This window comes from Apus apus, chromosome 2 (genome assembly GCF_020740795.1).
Source record: "Apus apus isolate bApuApu2 chromosome 2, bApuApu2.pri.cur, whole genome shotgun sequence".
In the NCBI taxonomy this organism is placed as follows: Eukaryota; Metazoa; Chordata; class Aves; order Apodiformes; family Apodidae; genus Apus; species Apus apus.
The window spans coordinates 49777613-49793305 of NC_067283.1; the positions used below are offsets into that span (position 1 = coordinate 49777613).

Genomic DNA, 15693 nt, shown 5'->3' on the forward strand with positions numbered 1-15693 from the left:
ATGATTTTGGTTACACATCCAAAGCAAAAATGCTTGGCACACCTTTTTAAACAGTTGTCTGAAAAGCAGAGATTGGCTGGGGCTTTTTATTGAAGATGCCACATTAACATACTGCATTTTTGTCTGTTTTATCCCTTCAGGTAGTGTTAGGGCTGGGCTGATTTATTAAGCGAGGAGGCAAGACAGGGTGTTTGCATGGCCTGGGAACAAAGCTCTGCTCTCAACTGATTGCCAGGTGCTACCCTAATAAAAACAATAAATCCCAGCAGCAACAATTACTCATTCCTGATGTCATTCTGATGACTTTCAACAGTGTGATTTTGTTGAATGAGTTTCCTAACATTTAAATAACTTCAATCAGGAAAAAAAAATAAATATGTTGAAATTAGGAGTTCAGCTGTAACCTGACAAAAGAGTTAACTTATCTCTGGATTGCAGCTGCTTAGAAAGTCCAGCCAGCACAAAGTATGCCACAGGGCTGAATAAATCCTACAGAAACCATCACTTTATTAAAAGGAGCATATGCAGTCGACTAGTTTGAATATTTTGTTTCCTCTAAATTGATTTTTTTTTTTTAAGGCCTTGATTTAACTGCGCTCTAACAAAAAGATGACAAATAAGATTACACAGTTTGCTCAGGAAAAATCCAACAGTTCATTCTGGGTATAGTTGGAGCAACAGAGAACTTGGCCTACAGCAGCTGACTTTAATCTCTGCCCATTTTCCAGGGCTTATGGGCACACAGATTTTGAAGCTGTGACAGCATACTTGCTTAGATCATGTTTTTGCGTTGAAGTGAGAAGGGTATTTCTCAAATCATGTTTTTCTGCTCACAAAACCCAAGTCAGACAACATTACATTTCCCATCGTAGAGTAAAAATATACAGACGAGCTCTCAGCCCATGTTGGAAATGAAAAAAATGCCTTTCCTCCTTTGCAAAACAAAGTTAGAGCTACATCAATCCTTTTGAGGAGCAGTTCTTCATGTGACAAAGTAAAATCAAAATTAAAACCTCAGAACAACTTTTTCTTTTTTTTCTTCCCCCCCCCCCGAAAATCCTCCGAAGGAAAGAAGGTCTAGTTTTGTTTTTCTCTAAAGCTGCAAGTTTCCTGAAATCCAATCAGCTGATTCATTACATCCTACACATACTGAATCAAAACTCACACACACACTGCAATACCAGCAGCATCAGGGCTTACAACGATGCTCCGAATTACACCAATGCTGCTGTGGTCTCACGTGCTGCTGGGTGATGCTTTTTGTGGGACAGGCAGTGCTGCCAGGGAGCAGGAACATGGCAGCACCAGGCTCCTGGCATGCTCCAGGTAAAGAGTTATCATGCAAAGAGGCACCTTGTGCCAGGTACCTGCCCATTGCCCCCACCTAGCATGCAGGGTGCCACCAAGGGCCACCACTCCAGGAACTAGGACAAGCTCCATTGCCTTTGCTCATTATCAACATGTCATTTTCCCAATAAGGGAAGATCCAAAGATGTAACTGTTCTTTGTCCACCCTGATAAGGAGACAGAGCCTGTTGCTCCCAGCCCCTCCAGAAGCAGAGACGAGTACAGGAATGAGCTTATAACCAACACTGGAAAAGACTGGAGGACAGTTGGGAGAAGCTGGGGAAACATGGTTGAGGAGGGACTGGAGACTAATTTGGGAACAGGAAGAAAAACATACGCTGGGCTGGCACATGCTGGAGATCATAAGAGAGTTACAGCCTCCCTAACACACCTATCTGCCTCCCCAAGCACTGTCAGCAAGAGCATCTCATTTGTGCATGAAGCTAAATCTCCCCCAGTGCAGTAAATACACACTGGGAGAGCTGCCAGCCAGCATCCTGCAGAAGCCCACAAGCTTATCTCACCACAACTCTTGTTCAGGATGTGCTGGTTAATCTTTGGGTTTTTGGGGTGATGTTTGTGCAGCCAGTCCCAGACCAGGCATCTTTTCCAGATGATGACACCACTCTGTGCTGAGTATCTTTGCTTGCCAAGCATTACTCCTGTAGCACCAGCACTGGGACCACACTGAACCAGTGACCTCTCCTGAGGTGGGTACTTTGCTTGAAAAAGGAGTGTGCTACTTCTAAACCCTGAGAAAACGATATGTGACTCAAGAAAACAATGAAACAATGTCCTAGGGCTCAACAAATTACACATTTGTCATTAGCCAATGATTCCTCTTTGGAAGACACTTGCATTTCAGACTTGGAGTCAGAGCAGAGGCTGTAAGGAGGGCAAGGAGAGAAGGAACACTGAAGAGGAGCTTCCAGGGTGAACTTGCTGTTATGGCATGGTATGTCTTGGTGCAGTAATCATTGCCTGAACTTTAGAAAGGCACTCAAAGCAATTAACTGTACATTTCTGTTAATTACCACAGAAGCTTTCAGGCCAAAAGGGCACAGCAGTAAAAGTAAACAACACCCTAGTTCATCAAAGCAAAGGTGATTTTGGTTTCTTTTAACCAAGGGGAGAGATGAGAGCTAGGGAATAAATATTCCATTTCTAAATGTCACATTTACACAGGTCCTTTATTTTTAACAGGCACTAAAGGGAGCAGCTTTAATGAGTACCAGAGATACATAGGGAACTTCTGTCAATTCCTTATCCTTTCAGCTATGTTGAGGTGCCATATTAGTAAAGATTTGACATTGTCATGGTAAAAGAGATGTGGAGTTTGAGTGAGGGAGCTGGCAATAGTTGAAAATGAGACCCTGACCAGCCAAAAAAACCCAAAAAAAAACAAAACAAAAAAACGTTCAGCTGTATTAATAGCTCAAAATTAAACACCTTTTTTTTTTTTTTTCCCCTTTTCTTTTTTTTTTTTTTTTCTAAATTGTAGATCCTGGATGAATTTTTAAGTGGAATTCTGTACCTGTGCATAAAAAATTTAAGTATTCTGATAGTGGGCTCAGTTTCCCGTTACTTTTGAGGGACATCCTAGTAGTATTTCAGGAATCACAGGAATCTGCAGGTCATGGGCAGGAAAACACTGAGGTAAGTGCTGTTGTGTTCTATAGGGCATCTCCCAGTAATGGACTTGGTGTTTTAGGAAAGGGTAAACAGCAAAGCTCTAAGATACACCTTGAAAATTATGCAGTGGCACTTAAGGAGAAGCCCCTCTCCTGACCCTCCAATAAAACTTCCAGCCTGAAACATGATCTAATATATTTCTGATAAAAAATACAACAAAACTGACAGTGGCTTCATGAGATCATCTAGCACTGCTCTTTTTTAATCCATGTTTTAATATATATATATATATATGCTTTCCCTGCTCCATCACTGACTATTGTATAAGCTCAAAATCACATTCCCAGAATTAAATGCACATTATCCTTTATTTTCTTTATTCGTCTGAGTGGACTGTACTTTTATTTTCAGTTGAAAATGCAGACTTGAATACCTGTAATCCTAATCCAATCTACCACAGACAGAACACAGCTACAGTTGGTACACCCTAATGAAGCCTGACCTAGAAAGTTATAAATATTTCTGAGAACTTGAAATCCACACCTTGGGTTTTCAAGTAAAGCATCCTGATTCAACACCAATGCTCCAGAAGAAGAATAATATTTTTGTTAGATCAAGTTTGTGGGGAGGAAGAGGCAGAACTAGGAGGTAGAGAGATTTGTGAGTGTTGTATTTTCCTGAACTGCCTACTGAGGTAGGGGGAAAAGGTCAAAGACTTCAGGGCTGTGGACCCACATAACAGCACAAGGCAAATCAAGGGGGGATGCAAGCTGCAGCAGAGCCAGGATGCTCAGTGCATTTCTGTAGCCCAACAACACTGCATCCATTTCCCACTGGCAGGAACACTGAAGGAAGGGGACACAGAGGTGCATCAAACCTTTGGGTAACATCTGCTTTCTTCTGTAACCAAATGTAACAGCAAGGAAGGAAGCATTATTATGGCTAAAGCCTGAAAGAAAGACTCAAGGCTGGATCCTCTTTTCCTCTAACAACAGTGTTGTCTCAGGCCTTCATTGCTTGTTTGCCTTTCCCTGGAGTGCTTCCCTTTCCTGTTTGCAAAAAGTAGCCAAAAAATACACACACAAGGAACACATGCATCCACTGGCATGGGGGATGCACTCACGAACTCTTACATGTGTCACAAGGGGATTGGCCAATGTTAAGATACAACATTTTTCACATGTCCATTCAACCAGTACCTTCTAGGAAGACTTCTTTGAAGATTGCATCATATTTATGGCTTGTGATGTTCAAGTATTGATATTACAGGACAGCAAATAAAACTTGGCAGGCAGATGGGAGTCTGATAGGCAGATAATGATGAGTGTTTTCAAAGGACAACAACCTCTCTCCAGGAATCAGTTTCAGTCTCAGCTATGTTTATACATTTGTGCTGGAAAAAGTTTTCTACTTCTCCCTCCTGGACGTAATTGTACATAATTCTACAACGAAGTTAATGCTGAAGAAATAATACAAAATTTATAAAGTTTAGGAGAAATGATCTAGGATTAAAAAAAATAAAATAGAAGAAACCAATCTATTGGAAATGCAGCAGCCACAGAATTGCTACTAGAAAGCTTATCTACCCTTTTTGCCATGCTAACGTGTCCTTCTTGCACTGGGGTCATAGAGACCTGGGGCGATACCTTCCCATCCTTTATGTACTAGTTTGTTGCTCCTAGGGCTAAATCAAAACATTCAGACTGATGACCAAATAAATCCTTGCCCTCCTTTGTGTTCTTCACAAATGTTATCTAGTGCATCCTTCAAAGAGCTCCTTAAAATCATTGCAAGCAGCGAAACTGAAGCAGAACCCTGCAGCACAGCCAGATCCTCACCATCTTTCTTCAGAAATAACACAGCACCTATAGGCACAGCCATCACCTTGGGGCTTTGGGATGCTATGGACATACAAAGCTTATTGGCAGGGATAACATGCATGCAAACCTACTGGGGTCCCAAGTCCTGGTCCATCTGAAGGCACCTACATTTTTTTCAGCAACTTGAGCAGGACTCATTTTTGCCTGGAAAATGTGCTGCTTCTGCTTCTCAAAAGGCATCCCAGTAATTCCAACACCCACCGAGGAGGGATATCTTTCCTCTGAGTATCCGGTATCAGTATGCCTCTGAGTATCACTCAGCTCCCAAATGATTGCTCCAGGCACCCCATTATGGACCAGAGAGCAAACATCTACCATACTGCAGCCTTGCTGCCTGGCAGCCACACGGCAACCAAACTCCCAGCTTTGCTGCAAAGATCACTTTGAAGCTTAATACTTAACAAAGGAAACCTCCAGAACTGAACCCTTCAGAGAAGACAGGATAAGGAAAGCTCATTTTGCAAGCCCAGCTATGGCTTAGAAACTAAGTTGTCCAAGTCCACTCTGCCTGCTTCAGAAGGGGGTGATTCTGAGTCTGCAGAGTGGCACAGCTCTGCTCACCTGAGGGGCATGAAAGCAAAGCACCCAGAGGACTCCATCATTTTGGCAGCTCTGGGGTTAGGTGGCAGCTAAAGGATGGCTGGCAGGATTGGAAAGTTTTTCAAACTGAAGGCACCGTTTCCCACGTCAGGTGTCTGAGCCCCTTCACAAGCTTGGCCCTGTTTGGAACTGGCCTGTGGATGTGAATCCAGCTGGATGCCTGCCTCTCCCCTGGCACTCCTGTGTTACTCACCCATTGTACTGCAGGAATGTGCGGGAAATAATTATGCTGATAAGCTTAGCATTATCTCAACTATCAAAAGTGTGTAATGATTTGTCTCCATATACAAACCTGTTTGAATCAAATCAGGTTTTGTGTTTGTTTTGTTTTTTTTAAATCAGGCTTTACAGGCTCCGCTGGGGAGTGGTAGGAGTCTAAGTTTGCACTCACAAGTTATTTGCTTTGCCTTTTAAGTACTTATTTTGGAAAAATTTAGCAGTGAGTTTCTACACTGCCCTCCCAGATGAATTACAGCTCACCACAGTCACTCAGCTACTTAATTCTTTGCAATATGTAAAGGAAATTACTTTCTTTATTTTTGAATTTATGATTAAAAAAACAGATGGTAGTCCACAAAACCAGTTCTCTGCTCACCTTTAATCATAGTGTTCCTGGAACAACAATGCAGATAATTCACTGGCATGTTCTCTTACCTGCATCCTAAACAAAAGTGATTATTTATACAATGTCTTTTTAAAGATCTGCAAAAGGAAGACACAGAAACCTTTGGTTCAGAGACGAAACAACAACAACTGAAAGAGGCGAGGCAGTAAGTCCCCTAATACATCTTAAGTGCTGGGGCCACTACTGAAAATTTACAGGATGCTCAACTACCTGTTACCAAAATGGGATACATAACATCTTTCAGCCAGTTCGCTATTTAATGGAATGTTGTCTTCACAGAAATCTATACTGTCCTTTTCCTATGGAAGACAGCACCTGTATTTGCCAACCTCCGTGTAGGAAAAGTTTTGTGCATTCTTAATTTCTCATATTTCCATTCACAAACTGAGCTTTTTCCTTGTACTTCAGAGGACAAATCCATTTTGCTGAAGACACTTCCTGAGTACTTCATTTCTTACCCTTAAGGAGGTTTTTTTTATTTTTATTTTTAAACATAATGCAGGGAGTAAGGCTCAACAGATTGTCAAGGATGGTCACAAATCTTTGCAATTAATTCTTTAAGCCTTTCCAAGAGAGTGTTTTATTCTGCGTAACTAGTATAATCATAAACGGCAACAATGGCACGCTAAGGGAATCGGCGTGATATAAAGGACAATAAAAAGGAGGCCTCATAACTATGAGGCTGTGTTCTTTGTCAGGCTGCTTCTACAAGAGATGAGTGGTTGAGTTCAAACACTTTCAATGCTTTCATAAAACACACCGCTCAACTGGCTAGCTGTGCTAAACTCAGAGCCACCCCACGACTAAATTATTTACTTAGTTCAGTGCTGTCTGCTGCAAACACTCAAATGCTTTTTCAAGTTGTTGGGTTTTTTTTCCAACTCATTATTTCCAAAGGAAGAAGACAAGTTTCATTTTGCTGTCACCTCTGCTGCCAGAGATGCACCTCTTTGGGAACAGAAGTGTATGCTTAGGGAATGTATTATTGAGATTATTAGAGCAATGCAGCATCAGGGATTTCAGAAAAACTACGAGTGCTATTACTACAGCTAATGCTTCAAGCAGTGACCAATAAAAAAAGACTCAAGTCTTGCACAGAGTGAGCTGCTGCTTTTCCTTTTTCTCTTCTTTCCTTTTTTTTTTTTTTTTTCTCCCCCCTTTTTTTTTTTCGTTCTTTCTCTTGTTATTGTTGTTGCTGTTTAATCCCTGGGCTCATTCTTCTGTCATGAAACATGAAACTCAGGAATCGATTTCTGCTGGGCAGTGTAAAACCAAACCACTTGTGAGTACAACCTTACTCAGTAACCACCAGGAGGTGGTTACAGGAGGTGCAGATCAGTTTATCAGAGCCTAGCCCTTAACATGGAAAGCAAATAGAAAATCACCCTACGAAACATGAGACCCAAAAGTGATATGAAATAGTTTCTCGTTCACCGATTAAAACAAAACAAACCGACCGGTGAGGTATATTGATTTGCTATGATCTGAATCTCCTTACAGGCATGTTGCCTTCAGCCAGAGTAAAAGAGAACAGGGAAGTAAGTGCTAATACAAAAGAAGAACAGACAAAACTGAAAGAAAACAGGGACATCACAGTTTTGAATGTTATTAATCAAGGAAAGCTGCTTAAGCACATAATATAACTAGGTCTTTCTCCATTCCCAAGATACAAATGTACTAATTTCCCAAGGTGTTGGCAAGTGAGCTGGGTTTTTCTGTGGGGTTTTCTGTTTGTTTAGTTTTTTTGGGTTTTGGTTTGTTTGTTATTGTTTTTTAAATTGTGCCCTTCTGGCATATACGTGGCGGTAAAGGCAGCTGGGGCTGTGCTGATGTGCAGTATGAGAAGGAATCAAGGCACTGTGTTAAGAAAACTGCTGTGACACAATGAAAAAGACACAGCTCATTATTACAAGGTCACAGTTCAGCCACCTTTACAGAGCCTTGCATCAGAAATAGGTATTCATCGGGCATTTTACTTCCATCCATTTCTTTCCTACTGTTGGTATTACTCTTTTCCTCAACTGATTGACATCTCTGTTTAGAGCAAGCATTCTTTCCCATGGTAAGAACACAAAAACAAGGAAGAGAAAAATATATGACTCATAATCATTACCAGCTTCAAATATTTATTCTTCCTTCAGGCATTGATTATGCCACTGTACAAAATACTGTGCCACCTTCTGTAAAGTTATTTAAATCTGTCTATCCCATTATTTTTTTTGGATGCTTATTATTAGGAGGATCACTTCCAGCTAGTATTAGGACATGCCATCTCACCTTTTAAAAAAAAATAAATCTCATACACTTCTTACATTCTTTTTCACACTCATAAATTTATTTGGGCTAACATTAAAATATTCATGCTGCTATGCCAATCTACTAAATAGGAAAACAACAACAACAACAAAACACCCTTCCCAAAACTGCTGACTATTCCGAATTGGTCCTATTCTATGAACTTGCTTTGCCTTCTGCCATGTTCTAGAAAAAGCAGGAAAAAAGGACTGATTAAGGACCCCTATTACTTTTACCACCAGGAATAATATCCTTTTTACTCTGAGTGGTTAATCATTGACTCCATGGTGGCTTTGAAGGAACAGGGCAGGAGGACCTACTTCAGCTGATGAATTATGCAGAAGAGGCTGAATTAGGCAAAGCAGATGATGAGAGACTTGACTCCAACTCTCCTCTCTAGAAATGGGGAACAGAAAAATGAACCAGGTCCAGGACTGGAAGAGACTGATCAGAGGTCCTGAGTGAGTCAGTGGCAAAGTCCACATGTCCTTTCCTGTTCTCAGAAAGTGAAATTGCTGTTTCCTTATCTGACTTTAGAGGACATCCAAATGTGCTTAAGTTTCAAAGAGGTCAATCTCTTTCTGGAAAGGACAATTCTAAGAACAGGCAGCAAATATAACTCATTTACAGCAACTAATTAATTTGCTGCCCACTGCCTTATAATCTTTTTAATCAATAGCTCTGACACAAAGCAAGATTGCACGATGGGGCTCATACAGTACAGGAGGATTATATAATTTAAAAATACACACACAAAAACTCAGTCCTGAACTAACTGCATTTCTAGGCTACACGTCTGCTGCAGTAAAATAAAATAAATTAATAAAAAAAAAATCACTTCAAAGAGGAAGGACTGCCTTCGTGTTAGAAGAGAGCCTGGGCCTCAGGACACTGAGGTTTACTTCCCAGCTCTGATTGAAGTTGGTTATCTTAGATGACTGCCAAAATCATGTCATTTCCTTGTAACTCCAGCACATCTCTATAAATCAAGCATAGCCACAACTCTTCCCTACCTCTGCATGCTTGCACTCTCCAAAAAAAAACCAAACAGGAGCAATAGTTTGGCCATTTTGGCTGTGTAGGCAACAGTTACTTTCAAGGTGGTCTAACCCCAGCAGCTGCAGAGCTCAGACAGCAGTGGCAGACCCTTGTCCACTCAGGCAGGTGTTGACAGTCCTTCCCTGCTCTTCCTTATCAGGAGACATTGATGGTAGTTCACATGCCAATGCCAGCACATCCACAGGGAATAATGTTTGCCTGCAAGGGCAGCATTGACTGCATGACAAGCCACCGGATGCTTTTACTGAGGAAATGGTGATGGGTCAGACTTGGACCAGCTGCTCCATGTCAAGGCATATTACAGCTCACTTCCAACTGCCCTAGCAAAGGCAAACACAAACATACTTATATTCATGCAAGTAAGAAGCAACGTTGACCCTCGCAAATGGAAAACAGCACCACTCTTTCATGAAAAATACCAACAAGCTCCTAGGGATAACCTTTCACAAATAAACAACCTGCTCTGCTCCAAGAGGGATTTTATAGAGAACAGAGATTACAATGGGCTTAATCATGATTAAAAACTGATCTGGCTCAATCTACTCAAAAGCAGACAAAAGATAAATAAAAACCTCCAGCAGATGCATTTCATACTGGAAATTCTGGAACTTCAATTGACGTCATACTTTTTATGTTCAGATAATATCTGGAGGAAACAGTACACTGGATCAAGAAAACAAAAGCAAATTTCTAGTTAAAAATCTCTGTGCTCCGTGTAGAAAGAAGGCTATGGCAGGGCAACTGTACTACACAGGGCAGCTCAGCATTTTACAAACCCATTCTTTGACTGTAGCTGAAATTGCAGTATTAGCGCGATGCGACTAGAAAGAAACAAGCACTCCCCTTTGTTCTCATCTCCTGGGTCCTGCTCCATAAAAGTGGGCAACATTAGTCACTGCATTTCCCCTCAGGCAAAAGCTGCTACAGATCGATGACAGGCAGGTTAATTTTCTTTTACTAAAATAATGCCAACTCCTCAGTGCCACCCAGTTGTGGACCATTGATTCCACAGGCATAGTATGAAAATTCTGCGTGATGGGAAGGGGTTGCACCTAGTGAACATCTTCCAAATACAGACAGCTGGTCTTTCTAATGGGTGAGTGAACCAAGGAAACAGATTCCACATCACAGGAGGTGACTCCAGCCACTAGTGCTTCTGAGGGAGGTTGAAAAAGCAAAAAAATGAGCATGGATTACAGGTATTGCTTCCTTACAGTGCTAGGCTTTTCTTTTTATTCAACAGGATAAAGATGTTCTCTTTGAGGAATGAGAAATAACTCTTCATATGAAAAAAAAATAAAATAAAAATCTACCTGAATGAGTAGGCTGATGAGTTTTCTCACTCTGTCATTCTATCCCAACTCTTCATGTCCACACCAGCAGAAATGCCCAAAGGATGACCTCGTAACATTTGGCCAGCAGACAGAAGAGATCCCTTCCTGTACTGAGATGGCTAGGAGTAATGTCTCTGCCTCTCCTGGTGCCTCACCAATGTATTCTGTGCTTCACAGCTTCAAGAACTCTACTGAACACCAGGTGAAAGACTTTCAACCCTTTTTGATTTGTGACCTGCAAAACTTCTTCAGTGAACATGAAGGTCCCCATACAGATAATGCAATCCTACTGATAATGACTTTGTTCTTTTCACTGACCTCTTGGATGTAGCTCACAGTGCATAAATTTGCCATCACTGGCAGACAGACCTTGATACTGAAACCTATGTTACCTACCCTGATTGTCAAGCTGCAAGTTATCATTAGCTTCTAGAACCATCACCCTTGAAAAAAATCACCACGACTTGCATTGTGCTTTAGCCCACCCAGCGTAGCTCTCATGCCAGTCTAAATAGATTACTTCCTAGTTCAAGCAGAATAATCCTCTCTTTGCAGAGGAATTCCACACTTTCACTAACTGCAGATCTGAGATACACAATTTACATAGATAAGAAGCCAACAAACTGCTCTGTCTGGACAGTCCTTTCTCATCCTGAGTAACAGTGCTTGCTTATCAATACACAAATAGGAAAATAATGGGTTAGTGTTGCTTATTCCCAAAGCAAGCTTAACTTCTAAGAAGCTGTCAGGGGCTTACTAAATACAACATTGATGTACAAATTACTTAACTTTCTTCTATAATCCCACCTCTGATGGAGAAACCAGCTCAAGAGCCCATGTTAACACCTGAATGGCGCAGGGGGAGGACAGTTGACAGAACGCAACAAATATTTTATTTTCCATACAATACGGATGGCTCTTCCTGCACATCCTACTGGTGTCAAGCACCAACGAGAACAATAATTTTGGCATACTTTTTTGCCTATGGAAAATGACTACAAATATAAATGCTAAAACAGCAATCAGTGTGAAATGTCACCTGGCTTGGCAGTTCAATCTGCTAATTACTTAAACAGATTTATTTTTAAACTGCAAAAAAAGCATGTTCCTTGGGAGAGTAATTTTTCCCCCTTCCCCAAATAAATACAGTTAACACTTGCCAAGTAAAATTCTTCATCTGCAATTAAGGACTTCCCAAAATCAGACCAAACCAAGCACTCAAAAACATATTGGGGCAAGAGTGTCCCTGGGACTCCCTCCCCAAGCTGTGCTTCTGGAAGAGGAAGAGATGCTTCATACAGGAGGCAGTGCCTGCAAACATGTGTGCCCAAGATGCTTCTTTCTAAAGCCTTAGAGGCCTGGAACCCTTGTGTGGATGAAGCTGTCAACAATTGCAAGCCCTCCTGTGGCACCTCGCCGTCTGCCTTCATTACTGCCCCCAGTAAATGGGTGCAGCACCTCTGAAGCAATGGCCTGCCAGCAACCCAGCTGGGCAAGCTCAGTAAGGAGGCAGGGGGGAGTAAACAGATCGATTTGAAAGTTCAAGGTTAGGCAAAATGCAGGTAAGCACACGTTTTGTTTTAAGCCACTGGTGAGTCTGCTCACATGGAATACGTGCTGGGACGAGTCTGATGGGCTATGGCTAAAACAAACAAAACAAGCCTGTCTCTGATCCAGAATTTTATCCAGTTAAGACTCCTGTTCTTCTTTAGCCCTGCTTCTCCGGGACAAATTGTACATGCACATGATTTCCATGTGATTTGATTTAATGAAGCTAGTCTGCAGCACAGAGACTTGTGTGTGCCCATAAGTCTTTTCAGTGGGCACATCAGTGTCAGCAGCTCTCCAGCATGATCCTGCTCACTCTAGGTGACTACTCTGCATGCAAGTATCAAAAATCTGCAACAACGCTTTCAAAGATGAGCATTGAATTTTAGAAATAATAAGGTTACAAAAGTTAAAAACCATATATGACATTAGAAAGTGTTCTACAGACAAAAACATTTTTAGGTTATCATGTCCATGGCTATCTTAAAGAAAACTTCCCTTCAAAAACCAGAAAAATCAGTCTCATGGTAAATATTAAAATATTATCATTCAATAATATTCTGTATTCCTGCAATAATCACAGAATCATCAAGGCTGGAAAAGGCCTTTAAGATTCAGCACGTGTTCTCAAAATCTTACTCTGCAAGCAGGCGGAACAAGGGATTTTGTTCTAGTCTACTTATTTCCCCCTCCTGTATTTAAAAAATAGAGAAAGCATATTTCTTTGAACTTACATAATACTACCCTGTTGTTTTCCAGAGGGCTAAACTGGCCTTTTAAATTCTTTAAGCTTGGCATTGTATAAAAGCAGATACCAAATATTCAGAGAGCTCAGTTTAGAAAGATCATTTTCTCAGCCTGAGCCATTTTGAAGAGCTTCCTGCAGAGCTCCAGACAATGCCTCCAACAGCCATTCCCACCAGGCTGAGGTCACAAGCTCTTGTCAAGCCATGTTTTAGGAGGCCCTGGGCCAAAGGGAGGTGCAAGCCCAACAGAAAGGTGAGAAGTGTACAGGGTGTGAGGTGCCAGAGAAGCTGACTACTGCAAATGACAACAGTTTGTGAATATTAACCTGTTTAGTGTGATGAGTGGTTGATAACATCATCTTGTTTGCATGCAAAAAACCTACAGTATCACCTTCCCAGTCCTCTGTTCCTACCTTTTAAGAAAATCCACCTTTTTGAGTCAAAATCAGAGTTCACCAAAGCAAATGATGAGATGCTCCTCTTGAATCAACCGGGTTGTACACAGGAACTCTGTGAAATGCATCTCCACTCAGTGGCAAAGCACAAGGGTGAAACATCTGCTGGCTCCAGTATTTCTGGAGTACCCAGCAGATGCAGCCTTAACCCAGTACTGCAGGACCTTATCCTTCACAGAGGCAAGATACATTCGAAGCAGAAGGTCTCCTCCTTCCTTCCTGAGCTTTGCCAGGTCACCAATAGCCACAGGGGTTGCTTAGGCCAGCACCAGCTCGATGCCTGCCATAAGGCAGCAGTTTCCCCAGCAGGTTCTGAATCTGGTTGTTTTCTTTGAATCCTACCAAGTCTCTTCTATCTCCATGCTGCCTCCCAGCTGGCTCCTTGGTCCTCTAGACTAAGGAGCTGGTGAAGAACACAAAGAGAACCCACCACTCCCAGCATGGGCACTGGGAGTTCAGTCCTACCCTCCAGGCCAGTAAAATCATAATAAGTATGGCATCTGGTTCTTCATGCAGAAGGAAATAATTTGTAGAGTACTGCTGTGTTTGCCATAGCCTTGGCTGAGGAGAAACACCAGGTGTTATTATTTACAAATACTTAAGCCTTTGGGGGCTGCTGATTTTGCTGTGGCCCCACAAGAGGGACCTCAGGCTGTTGAGGCACTGACACCTCGGCTAAACTGGTGGGGTCTTACCCGGAGGACCAGGGGGGTGAACAGGACCACATTGCTTGGAAGCATCAGCTCCACACAGCTCCTCCTCTCTGCATCCCCACACAGCTGAGCACAGGCTGTTTGCAAACCCCACCATCCCTGGGATGGCTGATGGACGGAACATCTCTCAGCTCCCTGGAAGGCAGGCTTGAGAAAAGCTCGGTCTAACATGCACCATCTACTCATCTGTTATCACGGCTGATGTTGAGTAGCCAGCTGCTTTGACCCTTTCATCCCTAAATTAAACTGTATTTCTTCCAAGGCACCTCCTGCCATTCTCCTGAGCTGGATGCTCAAAAGAGCTCTTTCTGCTCAGATATTCATCATTGTCAGCTCAAATAATCTAATTATTCTAGCTGCTAGCACGGAACTGATTTCAGGAAAGCTAATATGGACAGACTAGAGGCATGGTTTACCCCAAGCCCATTGTAAAATCAGAAAACACCAAAAGCATGATTGCCTCTTTGGTTTCATGTACTACGTAAAGATTTCCTGGTTTATGCTGCACGATTTTCCATAAAGTTAGGAAGGCCTACTAACTCAGAGGGCTTTAAGAGCTTAAATGTATCATGATACTTGTATTAGATGTATTTTTAAATACCTTTTCCAGTGCTTCTCTATCAACCAGCTCCTGCACAGCCAAAAGCTTGATACTGTAAGAAAAAAAACAGAAAAAAGAGAATGAATCACTTTATTAGAAGCATTACAGAAACACAAATAACAGCAGAACTGAAGCACATCTGAATTCACCTTACAGACAAACTGCATTCATCATTGCATTTTTAACATCCTAAATTAACACTGAATGATCTTTTGAACAACAGACTCAGTGAGTGACTGTAAACATTTCTATCTTTTTCAGTCAGCTTTGTTCTTCAGTATCAACAGGTTTCTATGAGTCCCACAACATTCCCAGGGATTTACAGTATTATACCTAAGGTACAATAATGAAGACAACCCAGCTCAAGAAATTTCGGGAAGATAGGAGGGAAACACGCATGACTGTTTGGAAATAGAATGAAGATACACTAAACAATCATCTTTATTCTCCTTCAATTTCTGTTATTTGTACGTGGCCCCACATAACACAAAAACCCAATCCTTTCCATGTTAAGGAACTTGAGAAAAAGATCTTGTGGCATCCCCACCAAGCTGCAGGGCTCATAGATCAGGAAGGAACCAGGAAAGTATTGGCAAAGCATTGTTAGCAGGTCAAAGGGGGTGCTCCTTCCCCTCTACACAGCACTGGAGAGACCACACTTAGAATGCTGTGGCCATTTCCGGGCTCCCCAGGACAAGAGAGAGATGGACATACTGGAGAGAGTCCACTGAAGGGCCACCAAGGTGATTAAGGCACAGGAACACCTCACGTATGAGGAAAGGCTGAGAGAGCTGGGATTGGAGAATAGAACGCTCAGGGGAATCTTTTTAGTGGTGCCCAGGGGCAGGACCAGAGGCA

The 15693-nt window shown here is 41.9% G+C and overlaps 1 protein-coding gene across 1 annotated transcript in view; it reads right to left on the reverse strand.

Moving 5' to 3' along the window:
• The window catches only part of EEPD1 (endonuclease/exonuclease/phosphatase family domain containing 1), a 63449-nt gene that overhangs the window by 13205 nt on the left and 34551 nt on the right, over nt 1-15693 (reverse strand). Inside the window, exon 2 of the mRNA XM_051612706.1 lies at nt 14836-14887. Coding sequence (XP_051468666.1) covers nt 14836-14887 — 52 coding nt within the window. The remainder of the gene's footprint in view (nt 1-14835; nt 14888-15693) is intronic.